The 22,442-nt window shown below is 29.7% G+C and overlaps 5 protein-coding genes across 13 annotated transcripts; 2 read left to right on the top strand and 3 right to left on the bottom strand.

The window, feature by feature from the left end:
- Window positions 1–858: 858 nt before the first annotated feature.
- LOC133037694 (E3 ubiquitin-protein ligase At3g02290-like) lies at window positions 859–2,598 on the top strand. Of its 2 annotated transcripts, none has more exons than XM_061115069.1 (5): window positions 859–920; window positions 1,549–1,646; window positions 1,726–1,876; window positions 2,052–2,161; window positions 2,298–2,598. In XM_061115069.1, exons 2-5 carry the CDS (start codon window positions 1,581–1,583, stop codon window positions 2,334–2,336), a joined length of 366 nt encoding a protein of 121 aa, XP_060971052.1. In that variant the 5' UTR covers window positions 859–920; window positions 1,549–1,580; the 3' UTR covers window positions 2,337–2,598. The 2 variants fall into 2 exon arrangements, with proteins under 2 accessions (XP_060971052.1, XP_060971051.1); XM_061115068.1 differs by lacking the exon at window positions 859–920 and adding an exon at window positions 1,255–1,410.
- A 4,443-nt stretch (window positions 2,599–7,041) lies between these two features.
- LOC115717123 (zinc finger protein ZAT9) lies at window positions 7,042–8,616 on the bottom strand. Its single transcript, XM_030646068.2, has one exon. The coding sequence runs from the start codon at window positions 8,432–8,434 to the stop codon at window positions 7,427–7,429; it is 1,008 nt and encodes a 335-aa protein (XP_030501928.1). The 5' UTR covers window positions 8,435–8,616; the 3' UTR covers window positions 7,042–7,426.
- A 2,667-nt stretch (window positions 8,617–11,283) lies between these two features.
- Window positions 11,284–13,730, bottom strand: LOC115716040 (WAT1-related protein At5g47470). Its single transcript, XM_030644727.2, has 6 exons — window positions 12,901–13,730; window positions 12,739–12,804; window positions 12,537–12,653; window positions 12,050–12,443; window positions 11,729–11,880; window positions 11,284–11,657 (listed from the first exon to the last, which is right to left on the bottom strand). The coding sequence occupies exons 1-6, from the start codon at window positions 13,101–13,103 to the stop codon at window positions 11,489–11,491; spliced, it is 1,101 nt and encodes a 366-aa protein (XP_030500587.2). The 5' UTR covers window positions 13,104–13,730; the 3' UTR covers window positions 11,284–11,488.
- Window positions 13,731–13,787: 57 nt separating this feature from the next.
- Window positions 13,788–16,112, top strand: LOC115716039 (putative pentatricopeptide repeat-containing protein At5g47460). The gene has a single exon (XM_030644726.2). It carries the CDS (start codon window positions 14,022–14,024, stop codon window positions 15,687–15,689), a length of 1,668 nt encoding a protein of 555 aa, XP_030500586.2. The 5' UTR covers window positions 13,788–14,021; the 3' UTR covers window positions 15,690–16,112.
- Window positions 15,857–18,142, bottom strand: LOC115716041 (protein NONRESPONDING TO OXYLIPINS 2, mitochondrial). Of its 8 annotated transcripts, none has more exons than XR_009688045.1 (5): window positions 17,875–18,142; window positions 17,661–17,779; window positions 16,998–17,079; window positions 16,424–16,465; window positions 15,857–16,112 (listed from the first exon to the last, which is right to left on the bottom strand). XR_009688045.1 is itself a non-coding variant. In XM_030644735.2 (4 exons), the coding sequence occupies exons 1-3, from the start codon at window positions 18,015–18,017 to the stop codon at window positions 16,446–16,448; spliced, it is 282 nt and encodes a 93-aa protein (XP_030500595.1). In that variant the 5' UTR covers window positions 18,018–18,142; the 3' UTR covers window positions 15,857–16,112; window positions 16,424–16,445. The 8 variants fall into 8 exon arrangements, 3 of the variants coding, with proteins under 3 accessions (XP_030500595.1, XP_030500594.1, XP_060972236.1); XR_009688042.1 differs by having other exon boundaries at window positions 17,602–17,779; XR_009688044.1 differs by lacking the exon at window positions 16,424–16,465.
- Between the last annotated feature and the right edge of the window lie 4,300 nt (window positions 18,143–22,442).

The following is a 22,442-nucleotide window of genomic DNA, read 5'->3' on the forward strand; positions in this document are numbered from 1 at the left end:
AAAAGATTCGTAAATAAAATTTAAAAACCCGTAAAAATATTAAAAAATACAAATTGTATATTTGTAATTTTTTTTATGAACAAAGCCCAAATAAGAGTTGGTAAACATATAGTTAAAAACCAGTGTGTCTCAAATCTATCTTCTGGGTCTCACATCACATTTGGTCTCACTCACCTCTTACTTCCACTGTCGATCGATCACATTAACATTACCACAGCTTTTTCTTTTTTCTTTTTTCTTTCTCTCTATATATATCTAAGATTTTTGTTTATATACATAAATATAATTATATATAAAGAAAAAATGTATGACTGTCTCTTAACTTAATTTTTTTTTTTGTGTTTTTTACTTTGATTTCATAGTTGCTGTGAATTTTTTCTTAGTACATTACATACATAACAATTACATTCAATTCAACAACAGAGCTTTACCATCATACTCCTCAATCTAAAACAAAAAACATAATATCAAACTCTTTAATTTTTTTCCTAACAAATTATATAATGTAATTTTAATTATATGTGGTTTTATTTTTTTTTTTTTAAAAAAAAAAACTCCAAAAATATCAGCCTAACAGAAAAAATTAAATTTAAAACCTTTCACCAAGATAGAAACGACTTGAGCGTGAAATTTGGGGAATATTATTTTTTATTTCTATCTAAAAAATATATTTCATATATTATATCGTCAATATTTTGTCAAATCTTAATTTTAATTGATTTTGTATAAAGTCAACATTTGTTGATTTACACAATATTTTAAGTAATGGAACTATTATTTTAGTTACTAAATTGATTTTATTTAGTTACTCTTACTCATTATATTGTTACTCAATTTCTATCTTTGATTAAGATTCCTGTTTTATTTTGCAGATCTAAACTTAGCAAGATTCAAATTATCAACATTAATAATAATTGAAGGTACACACTTTCCTTTGTATCTATATAACAGTCCATTTTTCATTCCACATGTATATTAAATAATAATAATAATAATAATAATAATATTTAATCTTTCAGTAAGTATAAATATATATATATAAATAATGAATTGAATTTGTTTATCAAAAAACTTTGTTGTTCCTATTATTACAATTAATAATCTCTCTACAAATTCTTTAAATTCGAAAAAAAAAACGAAATTTGGAATTCAAATGATATTAGTTCCAAATTAAAAAAATTTCACTTAATTAATTAATATTAATAAATATAATAAAATATATGTATACTTTAGAGTGTCAAATCTTTTTTTAATTTTTTCAAAGGTATATCTTTTTTAAAAATTGAATTTATCTTTACGGAAACTAATCATAATTAAAATGTATATATTCTCGAGTAATTAATGGCTATATATGTAATGATGAATTATAATTCTTTCTTCTTCTTTTTTTCTTCATCAGCTTAATTAATTGTAAGTTTAGAGAGAATAATTTTATTCTTTTTTTTTTTTGTTAGTTTTCAAAATATTAATACTTTTCTTCTAATTCATCAAAATTATATATATTTAAATGTTAACAAACTCACGTAATTAATTAGTTTAAATTTGCAGATTAAGTGGGTGATTAAAAGCAGAGATTTATCATGGGTGCATCGCTATGTTGCTTTGGTTCATCAAATACTAACAATGAAAAAAGTTTTGTCCCTAAAGTATGTGAATTTAATTATATGATTTTATTTTATATTATATTTATGATGATTAAAGATATTGATAATGAATTAATCACAGGTTTCCAATAGACGTACTACTAATGTTAATACTAATGGCCAACAAGCTTCTAGAGAAGAGATTAAGCCCAAAACTCAAGTAATTGTAAAAACCCGAATTTCGAATGTACAAGAAGAAGAAGAAAAAGAAGAATGTCCTACTTGTCTTGACGGTAAAAATATTATATCTTCGATTGTTTTTTATTATTATCGATGGGTTACATTATAATTTTTTCTTATATGATAGCGTATAATATAGCTAAAAAACACAATTTTTCTAAAATCTTATTAAATATTTGTAGTGTGTGTTTGTTTCGATTACTAAACATTTAATTTTTGTTTTAACAGAGTACACAGTTGATAATCCAAAAATTATGACAAAATGTCGTCATCATTTTCATCTCTCATGTATATATGAATGGCAGGAAAGAAGCAATCTTTGCCCCGTTTGTCAAAGGGTATTATTCATAATCAGTTTCTTTCTCTTATTTATTTTAATTTAATTGTTATTGTTCTTGATTTTGTTGCATAGAAACAAAAGTAAGTCAGATTAGTCTATTTAATGGTTTGTCTCAATTGATTTTTTTTTTCTAGGTAATGCAATATGATGATTTAGAGGGCAACCAAAGATAGAAGAAACGAATTAATGTGAGAGAATAAGTCTAAATTTTCATCACCATTCACCATTGATCACTTATTTTATTTTTGTTGAAACTATTAATATGGACAATCACAAACTTAATTACACTTAGAGATGAGTGATTTTGGAATATTCTTTTAGTTTTTGCTTCAAAAATATTGATTGGAAACCAAAGCAATCTATTTACTTTCTCATTTTTTTATAAACATTTTATCATTATTATTTTTTTAAAAAATAGTATCTACCTAATTATCCAATCCCTTTATTTTGGTTTTATTTTACAGATCATTATAACCCATTTTGTTTTTTTTTTTTAAATTTGCTGCACAAGTACATTACAAGGTGGTTTGTATCTTATATTTATAAGAAATAGTTTTAGTGGGAATTTTTTTAAGTCTCTTATTGCTTTACATGTGTAAATAGTTAGAGATTATGAATTGGGAATAAGTAATACGAAATAGAATTTATTATCTCGTGTACTTCTTTAATTTTGTTAAGAAATAAAATGAAATATGTGTTTTTTTTTTTTTTTAATAGAGAATGAAATATGTGTTGATCCACTCTACTCCCATTCTTTTTAAAATTATGAAATTTTATTTTAAGCTTCTTTTAAAATTAAAAAAATAAAATCCATATAAAATATCAATAAAAAGTATTTTTGTAACTTAAAATAATTTATTATCATTCCAAAATAACCAAAATAACGTAAAGAGGTCGTTTAATGGGAATGCTGCTTATCTGGATTCCGAATCCATAAACAAATTATTTTGATTTTAATTGATTAATTCATTAAGAGTGAATTCAATTCCTAGTTAATATTATTCCTAGCCATTCTAATAAACACACCATTAATTTATTTGTTTATTTATTATTTTTTTTTAAATAATTCCATTAAACCAATATTTATAAACTCAGTGTCATAGTAATTGAGTAAGTATAGTAACCATGAAACTCGAGTCAAACATTATTAAATTATTAGTTTAACATATTTGTTAGAATTTGTTTAATTGGAACCAAACTTAGTAATTTAAAGAAACTGTTTTCAATGATTTTTATTTTAGTGATGCAATTTGATAATGTAACTTTTTTGTAATTTTTATATTTAGTGTATTAATAGGTTTTTTTTCTATTATATTGAAATATTTTAAAATCCTTTAAAAAGAAAAGGCGTTTTATAAACAATCCCTCTAAAAAAACTATGCACAAAAAATGGTCTCCCTTACTGGACTTATCCAAATACAATTAAATAAAGGTTAATTAAACGATAATCTATCTTAATTGTTTACTAACTTGACTATCGAAAATCACTATTTTTTCTAAGATTTTCTTATTTGATCTTTGTTTTACATAATGGAATAAATATCAACTATAATGATTCATTCTAATAGTAAAATTTATTATTTACACTTATCACTTTCTTAAATATTATATTTACTATGTGAAATTGTTTGATCGTGAATATAATAACGGACTGACACGATTTAATTAGTTCATATTAGGAATTATGATATAATTAAACATAATTATGAATTTAACACATGTAATTATGCACTTGTTATATTGAGAAGAATTAGTTGAGAGATTAAGGGGAGAGAATTGATAAAAGAATTGGTCAAAGTATAAAAATAGGAAACAATATCCCGTTATTTTGCATTTAAACTAAATATTCGAATATTTGGATATTTTTGGTTACAATTAAATGTCTTTCAAATTGTAGCCAAAAACATATAAAATTCTAGTTTTCATTCCTATTATATTCCCTATTGATCAAACAACTAATCCTATTATGTAGTATTTACTCTTTAAATATTAAAAAAAAATTACATTCAAATTAAACTAATTCTTAATGTTCATGTAAGTATATTGAACATTAAAATAATAAATGTGAAATATTATCAAGTGTGAAGTGTCCCACACAACTTTTTTCTATAAATATATTTATATAAGATTAAAAAAGAAATAATAATCATAATAATAAATTGATTGGTTAGATTGAAAACATAAAAGCAAAGGAAGCAAGTCTCGTGAGTGAGTGAGTCATAAAGAGAGCATCAACAACCTCTAATTAGGATAGGACTCTTACAATATATTACAATTTACATAACATAATAACAATATTACTTAATTTGTTAAGTGGTCAAATCATCCAAAAATAATAATAATAAATACACATACATAAACATATAAACACACAAACACATGCATTTGCTTCTAAATCATTACTGTTTTTTTCTTTTGTTTGGCATGCCACAATTCCACTTACATACTTACTAGTTACTACTAGTTACTTGTTCTATCATGTATCTACTATTACTCTATTATTACTATTATATACTAATAATAACCCCTAATTTCTGGATTATATATACTAACCCATTGTTTTCATTTCTAATATTATGACTCATTTACAACACCCTTTTTAGTCTTAATTATTCACTATATTTTGCCACTCAATAATAACTCCTCATATTCTGTTATTAGTCATAATAAACACACACCAAAAATGCCATTAAAGTCAGTCAAATCTTCTTCATACCAAAATACTTAAACTATGTGTCTATATATGGGATTGGGGGTTACTACTTAGACACAAAATCCAAAATTTTACCAAAAAAGAGGTCTCTCTCTCTCACTCTATAAATCAAGACAAATTTTTATTATTTTTTTATAATTAATTATCCCTTAATTAGTATATATAAAATGAATTGTATAGGTACATTTTCCAAATAAGTAAACTAAGTTTGAATACAATTGAGTTGGCTTGGCAGACAGCATATAACACTAGTTGTCCTTCTGCCATTTCCATCTCCCTCTCTTTTGGTATGTTTCTTCCATAACCAAATAATAATATTAGTCAATATTTTTTCACTAACTCATATCCAAAATTCATTAAAAGTAACAAAACAACAATTGATTATTATTATTATTATTGAAATTTGCTAAACTAACTATTTTAAATATTAAAATTTGTAAAATAATCTTATTAAATTTGCGATTATGATGGTCGCACAATATAAATCTATAATCACAAGAAGACCATAATGATCGTTTATGGTTACATAGTGTAACTCATGGTCATTTTTGCGACCATAAAAAATTATTTTGCTAATAAAAATTTTTGTAAAATTATTTTACTAATAAAAATTTAGTAAATTATCTACATATATTATTTTTTAATTTTTTTCAATTTACGGGTTTTTATATAGAAAAACCTCTAGAAAATTGTATAAAGGCTATTTTTTTTTTTGGAAAAAAAAAACCACTCTTCTTCTTATTATTATTAAGGATGGTTATAGTTGGTGAAGGAGGGTTAGATCACAAGAAAAAGATAACATAATAATTTGTTGTGATAAGGAAAACACACTAACAAAAAAGTCAACTAATATATGCTCATCCAACGGTTTGAAATTGACCACATCTTAATTCTAAAATGTCATTAAATAATTGCCCTATACTATACACTATATTACTATTACTACATCATTTTATCTTTTATTTTTCTTACCTTTTTGCCTTATCTTTTTTCCTCTATTTTTCCCCACTACGAGTCTAATAAGTCTATTGTCTTTATGCATTTGCCAATCAAAATTAACTATGAGACGTTATCAACAATGACAATTAATATCAAAGAAAATAAGAGAGGAGAAGACAAGAAAGAACAAAAATTTATATAAGGGGCTTTAAAAGGCATAACCATTATTATTATTATTATTATTATTATAAAAAGTGAGTGTAACATATTCTACACTACACCCCTTGACAACTATGAGATAAAAAAAAGTGAGTAATGAGAAGAAGAAGATATTGTATTGATTGCTGAAGATTACTAAGCAATGAAATAATATTAATCAAATAAAAAAGTAGAGGAAATTTAGCACTGAATGAATGCTGATAAAAAAGGGAAAGAAAGAAAGAAAGAAAGAAAAGATAGTGCAAAGAGACAAGAAATTTTTTTGGGTAGGCAGAAGCAAAAATGGAACATAATTAGGGAGGTGGAAAATGGTGATGGTGGTGTTGGTGTTGCTTACATCCTTGGCTCTATTGTATTTTATTACTTTGTTACTTTTTCTCTGTCAAGTAAGGTAGAAAGCTATGCCTCTGTGGTGTCAGTTCAATTGAGAGAGAGAGAGAAAGAGAGAGAGGTTTTCATTTCATTTTGAATCCTTAACCTTAACTACACAAGACAGAGTGTCCTCTTCACACATTTTTTAAAGTAAAAGCAACCGAATAGGCAAGACACAGAAAAGAGAGAAAGATGGTATCATTTCTTAACAATAATATCTCATATCACACATCACATGTATAATCTAATCTAATCTAATCTAATCTAATCTAATACTACTACTACCCTTTGATTGGTTTTAATTAATTTTTAATAAGAATTAGATTAGTTTGAGTCTGACTGATTCTTCCATAAGAATTGCAGAAGGTAACTCCTTTTACCCGGATACATCGTTCATTTCAAGGCAGATGGGATCTTTTGTGGGAGCATATACCAACCAAGAAGACCCCTCCATTCACTCAATTTTGGCCCCCTTTACTTTTACTGAGGATATTTTAGTCATTTTATTCTATTATTACTCATTTACTATTCATATTCATAAGTTCATCTTCAAATCATTTGATTCTATGCTTCACGCTACAACAACAGCAACAACAACTAAAGATACAATTTTTTTTAATCAAAAATAAAGAAAAGAAAGAACACAGAATTGAGATATACTAATTTGAAAAGACTTACATTTTTCATTTTTCAATACTAATGATCTCATCCTATTCACTCACCTGCATACATAGAGATATTATGTATTGTTTGTGAGTACTACTAATACTAACACTACTACTACTAATACTACTAATGTAAGTAAAACAATTGAGACTTGAAAACATATCATAGTTGAGAAAAAAAAAAACAGGAAAAGAACTGTAATCTCAGGAAACCAAAAAAAAAAAAGGAAAAAAATGATGATGATCAATGATCATTTGATCTATAGACAACAATGGGTAGAATATAAGAGAAAAGAAAAGAAGAGAAGAGAAGAGAACCCCATTTGTGATTTTGGTGTAAACAGATCTTGATGAATCAAGCATCAGATAAGACACTGAAGTCATCATCATCCAATGGAGCAGGCAAGTTGAGATCTATCAAACCAGAATGGTGTCTGTGCTTTACTGAGTTATCAGTAAGAGTAGTATTGGTAGTGGTGGTGGTGGTGGTGCTAGTACTAGTGATGATGATGATAGGCTTAGCAGTAGTTGCTGTAGTTGTAGTTGCAGTTGCAGAAGATGATGATGAGTTGAGTTGGTGAGATCTCTTGTGTCCACCAAGAGCTTGTCCTGACCCAAAAACTTTGTAACAATAAGGACATTCAAAGATTTTATTATCCTTAACACCTTCTTTTTCTTGATTTTCATTCATTGAACAAATCTTCTTATGACCACACATTGCTTGGTGAGATCGAAACACTTTCTTACACATATCACACTTGTGTTTCGCAACACCATTGTTACTGTTATTATTAACTCTCTTCAACCTTTTCACAATCACTTCATCTTCTTCATCATCAGTCATTGATTTTTTTAAAGTTACAGTCTTTATTACCTGTTCTTCTTGTTCCCAAACATCCCTAGAAAGCATCATTAAGCACATAGCAACATCTTCCTCCGGCGAAGTATCTGAAACCGAACTCACCGGTTCCGTCTCAGTTAACGGTACTGAATCAACAACAACCCAACTGGGTATTCTTTTCAAGGCATTGGGTCGACGATTCCGTTTGGATCGCCGTCGAGTTGGGTTTCTTGACTCTGTTTCGCTTTCCCTGTCTTGAATGACGACGGAGCCATTATCGGCGGCGGGGAAAGAGAACTCGGGATCTGCAAGACGGAAACTTTTCTTGGGATTCTCTCTTAACCCATAAGCCAAAGCTAAAGACTTGTTGTCATCTGCATCAGGATCAGATGAAGAAGATGAAGCTGGTTCTGGGTTTTTGGGAGGAAGAGGAAGTGTGGCTAGGTGAGCTTTCATATGACCACCTAAAGCTCTGCCATTTGCAAAGCTTCGATGACAGAGCTTGCATCTGTGTCTCTCCATTGCTCACTTACAGAAGAAGAAGAGAGCAGAGGAAGCAAGTAACTTCTCAGAATTTCTCTCTCTTCTTCTTTAGCTTTCTTTTTCTCTCTCACTAAAATTGTAATAAAGGTTTGAGCTTTGGGAGATTGGGAACTTAAAAGGAGTAGGTGACAAGCATTCTTCTACCAAAAGACACACACAACCCAAAAATGTGATTGATCTGTATTTATATTTTTTTATATAAAAAAAGAAAAAAAGAAAATAGAGAAGGAAAAAGAAACACTTGTAAATTTATTTATTTAATTTCTGAAAAAATTAGAAAAAGAAAAGAGATATTTACAGTGAAAGAAATTAGTCATACTTTAACTCAAAATATGTGATAATATATTATTGTGTTACGTATTAAATAATTATTATTTATCTTATTTTTTAATTAAAAATATATAAATTTAATTACAATAAAATATTTTGCTGTTATTTTTTTATTAGATCATATATATAATTATTATAAATATTAAAAGAGTTTGTCGTAAATATGAAAATGAAAATAGTTTTATAGTATTAATATCGTTGTTTAGAGTAATATAGGATAGTTCTGATAATTGAATAAGAGAAAGAGAGGAAGTAACATGCAGAGGTTTTGGTTTTGGGCAAATGAAGTAATAAAGTTTTGCTTTTTTACCATATTATTGTTTATTTTACATAAATGCATTAGTACCCACATTGTAACATCATTTCCATTATGTTTTTTTTAATGAAATAAAATATGGGTTATATTTTTCTTTCTTATTAATTAGTTGAATTCATAAAAGGATTATTTATATTGTTTTGTGTTTGGTCTATTTTCATCAACAGTTTGTGGCCACATTATCAACTCACACTCAATTCAACACCAACACCATTGTTGTTTGTTGTCCATCCAATTTATGATTGTGTGAGATTCATGTATATGAAGTTGACACTTAACCCACACAAATACATACACATAAAAAAAAGTTAAAATTAAACAATAATAATAATAAAGAAAAGAAAAGAAAAGATTAAATTGTGGTTTGTTTGTATGGTTATTTACATATAGTGATGATGAATATTGTGAATGTATGAAGAGAAGTAGCACCAAATACTAACTGCCCATCTATATATATATGACCATATTGTGAAACGTTATTATTCCCAGGCCACGTGGCTTTCGTGTGGCTGCATGCCAACCCCACCACACCATACTACACACTACACTAGTCTCACTTATTATTGTTATTTACATATAATATAATAATAAATCAATGGAGATTTTTATGAGACAAAATGAAATGAATTGGCTACTATTTACTGTTACTTATTGATTGAGAAGTAGTAGTAGTAGTAGTTGTAGATTGATATTAATTAATTAAATAAATAATATGAAATGTAATGAATATCATATCTGCTCATTTGAGCTCGTGAACTCTGACTCAATTTCACTCACTTTACAACCCATTTTCATTACACTCTCTCTTCTCTTATACTTAACTCCAAATCAACCAAGCCTCTTCTTTTTTTTTATATAACATATCCATTTGTGTATAGTTTGGAGAGAGAGAGAGAAATGGGTTTGAGTTTTTTGAGTCATTCTTAAGTGGGTCCACTTTCCTATCATTGGAGGATATGGTTCTGAGTTTGGGAATATGGATAAGAAACCCATTGCCTTGGCCCCAATTTTTTGGCCCATATATATTTTCCTTTTATCTCGATAATAGACCTCTTATTTATTTCGAATCAACAACAACTTATAAATTTTTTCAGCATAAATTTCATTTTCATTTTTTCAGCAATTTGCAATATTTTTTTTTTTTTGGTTGAAGAAAAAGACAACTGTGATTTGATATAACATTCAGCAATATTCAATATCCTTCTGCTTATCATAAAGATTACACAAAGAACAAAGAAAGAAAAAAGTCACAAAATTAATAATATATATATATTTAGGTAAGAGAAAAAGAAATGAAGAACACTATTATGTGGATTGTGGACTGCCCAATGCAAATGACGTGTCTAACTAACAATACCTGATCTTTATACTACCAAGTGGGTCCAAAGAGGAATATACTTGGTTTGTAAGTTGAAAAAAGATAAATAAATAAATAAAAAAGAGGTAAAACTAAAAGATGGGTTTGATTGGCAAGCAGTTGAAAATATAGGGGGGAAGAGGGGACCCTGTATAGTACCTGTCACTTTCCATTGAATGAGTTCCAAATAGCTAGAAATGGATGGACCCCATTTTCCCATTTCAAGACTAGGAAAAGGCAAAAGCCACTGTCCCAAGTACTAGCCACTACTACTATTACTACTACTACTACTAGTGTTGTTGTTACTCTTTTATGTGGCCACCACACACACCTATATGGCCTCATTTTGGGCCCTACTTTCTCACAAAATCACTCCTATTATGCTTTATACTAAATGACACAAACACACACACACACATCACAGTTGTTCACTTCACTATTCACATTTCACCCACCTATAAAATAAATTAAAAGTGGTATACCAAATGAGGTTGTTGCATTTACATTCCTATATTGGTATGATATTTACACATTTTCATATTTTAAGGCTTCAATCGAAATTCTCACTCTTTTCTTTTCTATTCATTTCTTTTTAGGAATAGTAGAAAAGAAATTAAAAAAGAAGAAGAGGAGAATTGTTGTATTGGAAAAGGTGAATAGAAGAATGTTGAAAGTTTTGTGTTGTTTGAAAAGTTGTTGCTATAAGATACTTACTTTGTTTGTCTGCCACATTAAACATTCCAAAAACTTATCCTTATCAACTCAACATGGGTTGTTTAGACATGTAGTAGTACTCTCTTTTTCTTCATCTCATCACATCAAAAATAAAATAAAATGCTGAAGCTTTATACAAAAAAAGGTAAACTACTTTTATATATGTATATACAAAATCAACCCAAGAGTCCATTTTTCCATTTGATTGATTGTTCTTTTGAGGTTGAATGTGGTTACCAGTTACTAGTTACTACTTAAACTATTAGCTATCAAAGATAAACAGAGAAAGAAAAAAAAACAACAGAGGTTTTGTATGTTAACTTAAGAGAGGCTTCTCTGCATCAAACTCGCTAGCTAAGGCATTAGCACCACCACGGCCTCGGCCACCGCTGCTGCTGCTGCTACTGTAAGTGTTGTAACCCTCTTTGCCTTTTGCCCATAGCACAAAGTAGAGCCCAGTAAACATGAGCACCATACCAACAAGGCTGTAAATACAATTACACATTGTTAATATTGGGAAAAAAATGTTATGTTATGTTGTGTTGTGTTATGTTACCTTCCTAGTTTGAGGGATTCTCCTAAAGTGAAAATAGAGAGAACTACAGAACAAACTGTCCCAATGGGACTGAACATGGAAACAAGAACAGGCCCTCTTTTCCTCATGGCCCACCCATTGAAGCTCACACATGTCCCACTCACTACACCTCCCTACATGCACACACACACACACACACATCAATGGTTTTGAGTTAATACACTTAATACACATATATACACCGATTACCCAACCAGCCCAAAAACAGTTTTTAAAAGCTCAGCCAATCTCAGGGCCATAAACACTTTTCATTCTTAATTAAGTAATTAATTGATTAATTACCAGGAGAGAGTAGATAATCAAATTTGAAAGGCTGAGAATTGGAAAGCCAGAGTCAAGTTTGTGGTAACATAGTATTTGGAGAGTTACAGTGAGAAAGACACCAATCAAAGATGTAAATGCACATAGAGAAATTGGAGCAGGAAAATCAGCCAAGGTTGCAGCTTGAAGGACAACATTTGTGGACAAAACAAAGATGGCTGCCATTAGATAGAAGCATCCTATGATCTTGTCCTCATCGAAAAAAACATTATTACTTGTTGATATTACTGTTGTTGTTGCTGTTGCTGATTTTGCACTGTGGATTATGCTCATTGTTAAAGCACCTGCAACACACAGCAATGTCCCTGCTATCTTCACTTTGCTGTACATGCAACTTAGTTTCACTTTCTCATATCTGCCATTATATAACATATATACAAATATTATCATATTCCCTTTTGAATATATGTATATAAGAACAAGTGTTTTCTTTTATTTTTTTGGTTACCTTAATATCCAAGCAATTATAAAAATTAGACCAGGAGTGAGATTTGGCATGGATGTTGCCATTGCTGGTGATGTTAAACTAATACCCTTTAACAGAAGAGACTGGAATAAAGTTACCCTATACAAATTATATAACAAAATCTTATTCAGACCAATTTTGGGAAATTTTATTAGTATAAAGAAAATTGAATTAATTCACATACCCTCCAAAGGCTATTACCACCATCTGAGTTATGAGTTTCAAGCTGAATTTCTTGGGCCATTTGCTTCTGTAAAAAAAGAAAAAGATAAAAATTAATTTGGGAAAAGGAAAACTTGTATTGTAATAGAATTGATGAAAGAAAGAATATAATATATATATTAACCTTTCAAAGAGAAAAGCAATTGGAGATAAGATGAAGAAAGTGGCAAAGGAAGAGTAAATAACAATGGTAGAAGAAGCAAGACCAATTGACATAAGATAACTTAGAACAATAGAATTTCCAGCATAAACAAATTGCATTACTATCAAACCACTTATTATTGCCACTTCTTCAAATACATCTTTCTTCATCAAATAATCCATCATTATTCTTCTTTTTCCGTCTACTAATTTTTCTCTCCTTTCTTTTCAACACAACCCCACTTTTCTCAATTTTTTAAGAAACCAAATTTCTCTTCTTTCTTTTTCATATCTTCTTTGCTTGTTTTGTTTGGTTTAAACTTTGATGATCTCAACTAACATTCTCCATTCACTTTGATTTGACTATGAGCCTCCTCCTTCTCCTTCTCTACCAGTCTTCTCTCTTTTTATCTTTTCAAACAAAATTCTCTAACTCTTTCTCTCTCTCATTCTCTTCAAACTTTTTTTTTCTTTTGGGGGAAAGAAAGGCTTGTATGAACAGAACAGAACACCCCCAGAAGATTGTTTTCACCTATTTTTTCTAGAATTATAGGATAAATTTACATCACACTAGCTAGATTGTCTCTCTATCTCTCCATCTATCTAAATTTGTAGAAAGACTTTATTTAGTCAATCTAAAATTAGATACCAACCGAGTTGTATACATACATATATATATAAATTAATTTAGCTTATATTATATCAAACCATGCATGCATCATTAGATGTTGCCACCGAAACAAAGGAGGTGGCTTTGTGTTGTAACTTGTGAGATGTGTTACAACCAAACTTTTTATTTTTCATTTTGATGTAGCCATGACTTTCTTAAAACTCATTCATTGCAATGAGTTATATTTTGTTGACTAGTGGACAAATAGATAAGATACACAACCAAAAGTCAGGACTAATTTTAATGTGCGAGTGGTAAAGCATTTAACTTTGGTACGTAGAATCCTATGTATAAGTAGAAGCCTTTCACAGCTAACTTTCCTATGCGTAAATAACTCATCTTTCTTTATAAAAAAAAATCAATCTTTATTAACTTTCTCTTTCGTCGGTTGGTTGGTTGGTTGGTTTGTGTTGTGAATTTTAATCATCAAAGCTATGCAAAGATTCCTATTCAATAGATTGGTACAAAAGAACCTACTTTTACATTCATTATGTCCAAAACAACATCTTTCTCAAAGTGAGCAGGCCTTGTTTAAAGCAGATTGGAACACCTTGGTCCACATGCTAAGAGCTTCCACAGACATGAGTTGGGATTTTTATTGTCATCAGCTTCATAGCTACATTCTACGATCTGGGTTTGGCTCAGATGTCTCTATCTCCAATGCCCTTATTCGCTTTTATGTCAAACTTGGTTCTTTGAATGGTGCACACAAAGTGTTTGTTGAAATGCCTCATCCTAGTGTTGTCTCTTGGAATTCTATTATTTCAGGGTTCGTGGGCTCTGCTCAGTTTAGTAAAGCACTGGGTAGTTTTCTTGAGCTTGACAGGTCTGATATTTTTGTAGACTTGTTTTCCTTGACGGCTGCTTTGGCTGCGTGTGGCCCGCTGAGCCTTTTGCGGTTAGGCCGGTCAGTTCATTCTAAGATAGTGAAATCTGGTGTAGAAAATGGCATTGTTGTTTCCAATTGCTTGATTGATATGTATGGGAAATGTGGTTCTGTTGAAGAAGCAATGGTTGTGTTCAGTAATATGATTGACAAGGACATAATCTCATGGAATTCGGCCATTGCAGCATGTGCTAAAAATGGAGACTTAAAACAAGCAGTTTGTTTTGTACAGCAGATGCCTAAGCCTGATACAATATCATATAATGAGCTGATAAATGGGTATGCACAGTTTGGAGAGATGGAAGAAGCTGTTGAGATTTTGTCAAGAATGCCAAATCCAGACTCGTCTTCATGGAACTCCATAATAACAGGATTTGTAAATAGAAACCAAGCAAGAGAAGCTTTGGCTGTCTTGTGCAAAATGCACTTGGAAAATTTAAGAACAGATGAGTTCACATTTTCAAGTATTTTAAGTGGAATTGCAGGGCTTTCTGCTTTAACATGGGGAATGTTGATCCATTGCTGCTCTGTGAAGAGAGGCTTTGATACATGTACTGTTGTGGGAAGTGCTTTAATTGATATGTACTCCAAATGTGGAGAGGTTACAAAGGCAGAATTGATTTTCAAATCATTGGCAGATAAAAATTTGATCACTTGGAATGCTATGGTTTCTGGCTTTGCTCACAATGGAAACTCTTCAAGAGTACTCGAGCTCTTTGATCAGCTGCAGCTCGAGAGAACTGTGCAGCCCGACGAAATCACATTTCTTAACGTTTTATCAGCGTGCGCTCATAATCGAATGCCATTCGAAACAGCATTTCATTACTTCAAAATAATGATCGAGGATTACGGAATTGAACCAAGTATAGAACACTGTTGTTGTATGATCCGGTTAATGGGACAGAGAGGGGAGCTGAGGAGGAGGGCGGTGGAGTTAATCTATGAGCTGGGTTTCGGGGGTTCTGCTTTGGCTTGGAGAGCTCTGCTTGGTACTTGTGAGGGTTGTACGGATTTAAAGTTAGCAAAGATTGCAGCTGCAAAAGTGATAGAGTTGGAGGGTGACAAGGGTTATGCCTACATTGTTATTTCCAACATGTATGCTTCTTATGGAAAATGGGAAGATGTTAAGGCAGTGAGGAAGTTGACAAGAGAGGAGGGAGTAAGAAAAATAGCTTCTTATAGTTGGATCGAGGTTGTTCCCTATTCACCCTCATAATAATGAAACAAATACAAAACATAGGAAAATGAGTTCTTGTGAATTAGTGAGATTGCTACTCGATACATTTTTTACAAATTTATGTTTATGCTCGTATTTATTTGGGTAGTAATAGGATTATCTTGTAAAAAGAAAAGGACTAAGCTTTTAAGTTGTAAAGGCAAGAATCAAAGAAAAGAAATACTGTTTTTTCAATTGGTAAAAAATTGAACAGGACAAACTGAAACATTATTTCTCAATCACAATATCATGTGTTGGATGAATTTTGAGTTGGAATCATTGTAGCTACATAGTAAACAGAGCTGGGAGTTTTAATAAGCCAAAAAGTATAAGAATCTTTTGTTCCAGTTCATCAAAATAGCTTCTTCAAGTTAATAATGATTCTTCTTCACGCAAGTCACCTTGGAACCGACAAACCAAGCTCTGAATCAATACAGAATGATTTTAGTCAGAGCACAAGAATTAAAACAAACACTGTTATATCATATCATGCAGCATTATGCACATTGCAAAGTTCATGAATCAATCTCAATAGGATAATACATCCATATGAATTTAGAAAGAAAAAAAAAACTTAAAATCTTGTTAACTTTTCCATGTTACATTTTTTTGGGAAAAATAAACCCTGTCCTCTACAGCAATTGACTGGTTTTCACTAGATAGTTAGACACGGACTCCACTAGCAAGGAAGACAAGAGACATATTATGAATGAAGCATAGATGACAGTGCCCACCTCCAAACAGAGCACACATGTCTCACGTGCCATCAATTGCATCTGGGGAAAAGGAGCAACTATGTTATCAGGGTGTACTCTAATCACTCTTTAAGTGCAAAATATAAGCCAAAAATTTTGTAGCAGATGTATGAGTTTGTTTACTCCTACATTTGATTCACCTTGCTCGCATCAGCTTAAAACTTGCTCTAACTAGTATGTGTCTTCACTTATTATCAAAATGATAGTAGGAAAAAACTTTCTAGCAAGCAACAACCTCAATGAGCAGAATATAAGAACCCTCCTGGTATCTAATACTATCCTATACTAATTTTTTTGGAGTTTTAATAGTCATCTCATGAAAACTAATAGGGGGCAATGTTGAAAAAGTACACTTCATAACGTTAAGAATAGAAAGGAGGAAAATAAAGCACATGAAAAGCAAAATCAAAAGCAGGTCATGCACATAATGCAAGTGCCAGTACAGCAAATAATTATTTAAAAAAAATGAAGAGGAAGGAAAGAAAATAAATTTCCAAACTAATATGAGTTAACTAATTCTAAGGTTTCTAAGGGAAAAATCATTGATTCATACTTGATAATGATGCAGTGGGACATTTCTAGCAAGTCTGGTAAAATCCCAATTTTTATCTTTAAGGCCTATAGGTATTATGTGCCTGCAGGAACAAATAATCCAGTCAGATAGAATACACATTTATCCTTGTATCACTGCCTTAACTTATGCTAAACTCAAAAAATAAGGTTGTTGAAAATATACAGAGTCCCACTAAGCTCTAAAAAGATTAGGATTTTGGGGGTGAACAAGAGTTGAAGAAAGAGTCTTTACTAATATATACGTGCTTGAACACACCTAGAATTGGAACTAACTACTACCCAAGTTTACGACCCAAATACCCTCTTTTCTTCTTTAATTTCAAGCATAAATATTTTGTTTTTCATATTTTTATTATAACATATACTTGCTTCACTAAAGATACTATCTTTAGAATTGGAATTAATACCCAATTTCCTTTTTTCTTCTTCAATTCTAAACATAAATGAAGGGTTTTGAATAAGTTGATTGTAACATAATTTTTTAAAAGAAAAGGGTTGAAAAACAAGTTAAAGGAATAATGTTTAGAAGGAACAAAACAAGGATATGCATAGGGCAAGTGTGTATGTGTATTGTATCCACTCACAATTTTAAAAGAAAGAAAAATGTGATATTAGAGGCCGGGATAGGTGCAGCAGAGTGTACCCTGTGAGAGCGCACGGCAGCTCCGTGAGTTTGTGCTGAGACATGCCGTCAATCTGGCCGCCGCGACGGCGCTGTGGAATGGCAAAAGTGACTGCACGCATCCCAGTTGCGGCGGAGGCCTATTGGGAGGACAGGACAATGAAATTGATTAACAAAGTGAGAAAATAGAGAAGCAAAGAAGCATAATTTGATACAAAGTCAAAGGAAGAAAGACCTGGACAGAGAGAAGCGGTTAAGAGGAGTTGAGGTAGGGAGCGAAGAAGAAGGAGGTTTGCGGTTGATAGGAGTTGATCTTATGGCGGATTTAATGGAGGAAAAGGATGCTCTGTTGGCAAATCGGTTGCAGGCTGAGGCCATTACTGTCTGAAACAAGAACACGAAGACGAAGACGAAGACGAAAGGAGCAGCCGAGATCTCAATTCTGAGTCTCAAAGGAAAGAGATGAGTTCAAAGGGTTTTGGGTTTTTGGTAGCTTTGCCTTTACCATCTTCCCACCCACTTAATTGGGCCCATTTATTGGGCTTCCTGCTAGGGTGGGCTGGGCTCCACTTTTACATTTGACATAACTCAGTTTGGATAATAATAGTTGTGTAATTCCCAGAAAAAGAAAAAAAAAAGGGCTATTTACAAAAATATGGGAAAATGAAGATAAGTTTTGATATATATGGCATAAATACTTAATTACACTAAATATGGCATTTTTTAAAAAAAACTTACAAATATGGGAAAAAGTCATGATGAATGCCATAAAAAACTTTAAATTTGTGTTTCTTTTTATTTTTTTTTCCTTTTTCAAAAAATAAAACACTAAAATAAATAAAAAATAATTTCAACTGTAGATGCTATTTTTTTTACAGATTTTAAACTACTATTTGTTTTTTTTTTCTTTGTTTTTTGTTAAAAACTAATTTTTCATTAAAAGCAGCAGGAAAAAAAACCAGTTTCATCAACATTATCCTGAAAAAAAATAATATAAAAAATTATAATCCAAAAATAGTACAAACTTTAAAAATCAATTCCATCAACATTGAAAGAAACTAATAATTTCATTAAAAGAATTGAAAAAATAATTTCTTTAAGTTATTACAAATTTTTTATTTTAAGTTACTTTTTTATTATTTTATTTTTAGGTTCGAAACTTACACTTATATTTTTTTTTTAAAATTATTGGTATGCATTGTGTGTTATTTTGATTCTATTTGTCATTAGTATTTTTTTTTTTTTGTATTTGTGTGTGTGTTTTTTATTTGATTGTCTGATGAAACTGGTTTCAGTTAACTTCATTATAACATTTATATTTTGTTATGATTTTTTATAGCGTCAAAACTGGTTTCACGAATTCGAAGCGGTGTCATAGGTTTAACTGTTATGTAATGGGGTTGCTCCATTTTTATGATATTATTGTATATTTTTTTAGTTTGTATAAAACCAGTTTTATTATTGTATGATATTTGAACAACAATTTTTATTTTATTTTAAATAATCAGTTTCTGACACACATTTTATTTTATTATTTTCATAATTAGTTTTTTTTTTAAGTAACTAGTTTTCATAACTGGTTTTTTTTTACTGTTGGTTTTTAATTGTTTGTTTTTATTTTGGTTGTTTTACTAACTGGTTTTTCACATTCCACTATTTTTTTTTGTTATTCTTTTATGGTTTTTATTGTATTTTTGTCTCTTTAATTTTCTTTGTTTCTCTTTGCTGCATATTGTATGTTTAAATCAACTCTGATTTTTGAGTAAACAAATAAAAAATTAAATGCCAGAATAAAGAATGAAGTTAGAAGTTTAGTTATGATGTATTGATATAAAATTTATATGTTCGAAACTGGTTTTAAATTTAGTATCGTTTGTAAAAGTTTAGTTATTAGGCATTGTATATTTTTTATTATGTTATTGATGAAACTATTTTTTTTTGCTTCTTTTAATGAAATAATTAGTTTCTTTTAATATTGATGAAACTAATTTTATGATTTTGTATTGTGTTTTTTTCAGTAGAAAAAACCAGTTTTTTTTTTTTTTTGTGTATTTATGCCATATTATCTCTTATTTCATTAAAAGCAGTAAAAAAAACTAGTTTTATCAACATCATACTGAAAAATATAATACAAAAAATTATAATCTAAAAATGATACAATAACATCATAAAATGGAGAATCCCCATTACAGAACCCTCAAACCTGTGAAAGTAAATTTGAACTTATGAATCCTGTGAAACTAGTTTTGATCTTATGAAAAATCATAACAATACATAAATGATAAACAATGAATATAACTGAAACCGGTTTTATCTGTCAACCAAAAAAAAATACTAACATATATAATCAAAACAACACACAATGTACCATAATTATTCAAAGAAAAAAATACAAGTGTAAAAACCATTTTCGAACTTAGAAAAAAAATAATAAAAATAAAATTAAAATAAAAGTAATATCATAAATGGACCAACCCCATTATAGTACCCTTAAAACCTGTAAAACTAATTTTAAATATGTGAATCTTGTGAAACCAGTTTCGAAGCTGTGAAAAATCCATAAAAATAAACTAAAATCAAATCTCTCATGAATTTTGTTTTTTCATCAGATACCATTCTTATTCATTGCTTTGTGAAAAGAAAAATAAATGGCCCTACATTATTTGGGAACCAAAAAATCATAGCAGTTACTATGTTGATGCCTAGGAGGAATTCAAACCTCAAGTTTTTTAGTTTGTTAAGGGCAAACCAGGTGCCTAACTGTTGAATTTTTCAAACCAAACTATTAAAGATAATTAACTCACCTTAGTCCATTCCAAAGGTAGTCATTTTCTACCAAATTATCTTTTGTCAAGACTTTAGCATAATCAACATATTTCTCATCTTCTATATAAATAAAAGTAAAACCTGTAAAATCAAATAATTAGAACACCAAAGATAAACCACAATCATACTCATGACCAAGTTAATTTTTACATTGTAAACATTAAGGAAATCTTTTTTTTCCTTTTTTTCCTTTTTTTTCCCCTAGTTCTTTCAAAAAGAAGAACCTTTTCTCCTACATTTGTCTGGAGTAGGAGAACAAATATGACTGCTCCTTCCACGACTTTGGCAACCTCTACCATAGATCCTCCCAGAAGCCGATTCAGACGGTAAATTCGATGTTGCCGATTGGAAATGTCTAGACGAGATACAAGCATTCACCGGAGCTAATAGCGGTTGGGCGAGAATCTATTGGTCGCTGGAGCTATCTTCAACTACCGAAGCTAACAATAATCGGAGCAAAAATCGGCCACCGGAGAAAGAGAAGAAAGAGAGAGGCAGCAGCTAAGAGATAAACAACTTTGAAAGAATTAGGGTTTGACTTAGAAAAAATACAAAAGCATATTAATATGGTATTCAAAACTAATAATAACATAAATATGGCATAGTATATACCATATATAAGTTTGAAAATAAAAAAATGCCATACAAAATGGCCAAACTTAAAATTGCCATATTTATGTAAAAATATTTTAAAATACCATATTAGGTGTAATTTTCACAAAAAAAAACAATACTTGTGTAATTTAATTTGGCATATTTCTTGGTACAAATTATTAGGATAGTGCACAACAAAATAAATGAAACCCCATTATCTTAAAAAGCAGGAACATTTTATTACGTGTAATATTTTCATAGGTATTTTATGTGCATATCTTTTTATGTGCGTATCATTACTCTTGTAAATGATAAAATCATTTTTAATTAAAATTTTTGCTTTTTAAACTTCACATGTATTAAATAGTGTTTCCAATGTTTTCAAAAAAAAAAAAAAAAAAATAGTGTTTCCAAAATTTATGTCATGCTTTTATTAATAAAATTAGAAAAAAAAAACTTAAATTCAATAATTTAGGAGAATCTATAACGATATAAAAAGTTTTAAAAAATACAATTTTGTACATATTAAAATTTAAGATACTATTACATATAAAATTTGAGAATTAAAAATTTTAATTAGCTATAATAATAATAATAATAAAGACTAAGGTGGTGTTTGGTTCACATGAATGAGCATTGGAATGGACTTGCTATTCCTTAAGAAAGCTCAATCAAGTGTTTGGTTTCTTTATTAGAACTTGAAAGCCCATTCCAAAGGAATTACAATTCACTTAAACTAAGGATTTACTTTTCCACTATAAAATCACTTGAAAGCTAATTCCATACTAATAAAAGTCTATTTTACCCTATCAATCCTCCTCCACTTCTCACCTTTTTGGATGTTACCATCATATTACTAATTATTTAATATTTATATGTAATTTTATTATTTTATTTTTTAATAATTAAGTTTGAGAATGTGCACATTTCCATCACATGATAAATATATTTTTTTGCTAAGAATATTATTTATTTTTTCAATTTATAAAATAATGGTAATTTAATAAAATAAATATAATTTTTGAAGAGTAAAGGGTAATTTAGTCAAAATAATAAAAGTTCTATTCCATTCCATACAATACCAAACATGATAATTCTTATTCCGTTGTTGATTCCATAGTCTTTACCAAACAAAAGAATAAAAATTCCATTCCATTCCATTCTTATTCCTATTCCCATTCCCATTCCCATTCCCATTCCATTTTCACTTAGTAACCAAACACCACCTAAGAGATGTGGAGTGGCATTTCAAAAAAAAAAAAAAAAGAGATGTGGAGTGGGGGATTCATTTACCCCACTAACTTTTTCCACACCTCATCTTTGTAAACATAAAGCTAATCATTACAAAAAGTATTGTAAATCGAAAGTTGTACGATTCATGTC

This window comes from Cannabis sativa, chromosome 5 (assembly GCF_029168945.1).
Source record: "Cannabis sativa cultivar Pink pepper isolate KNU-18-1 chromosome 5, ASM2916894v1, whole genome shotgun sequence".
Lineage (NCBI taxonomy): Eukaryota > Viridiplantae > Streptophyta > Magnoliopsida > Rosales > Cannabaceae > Cannabis > Cannabis sativa.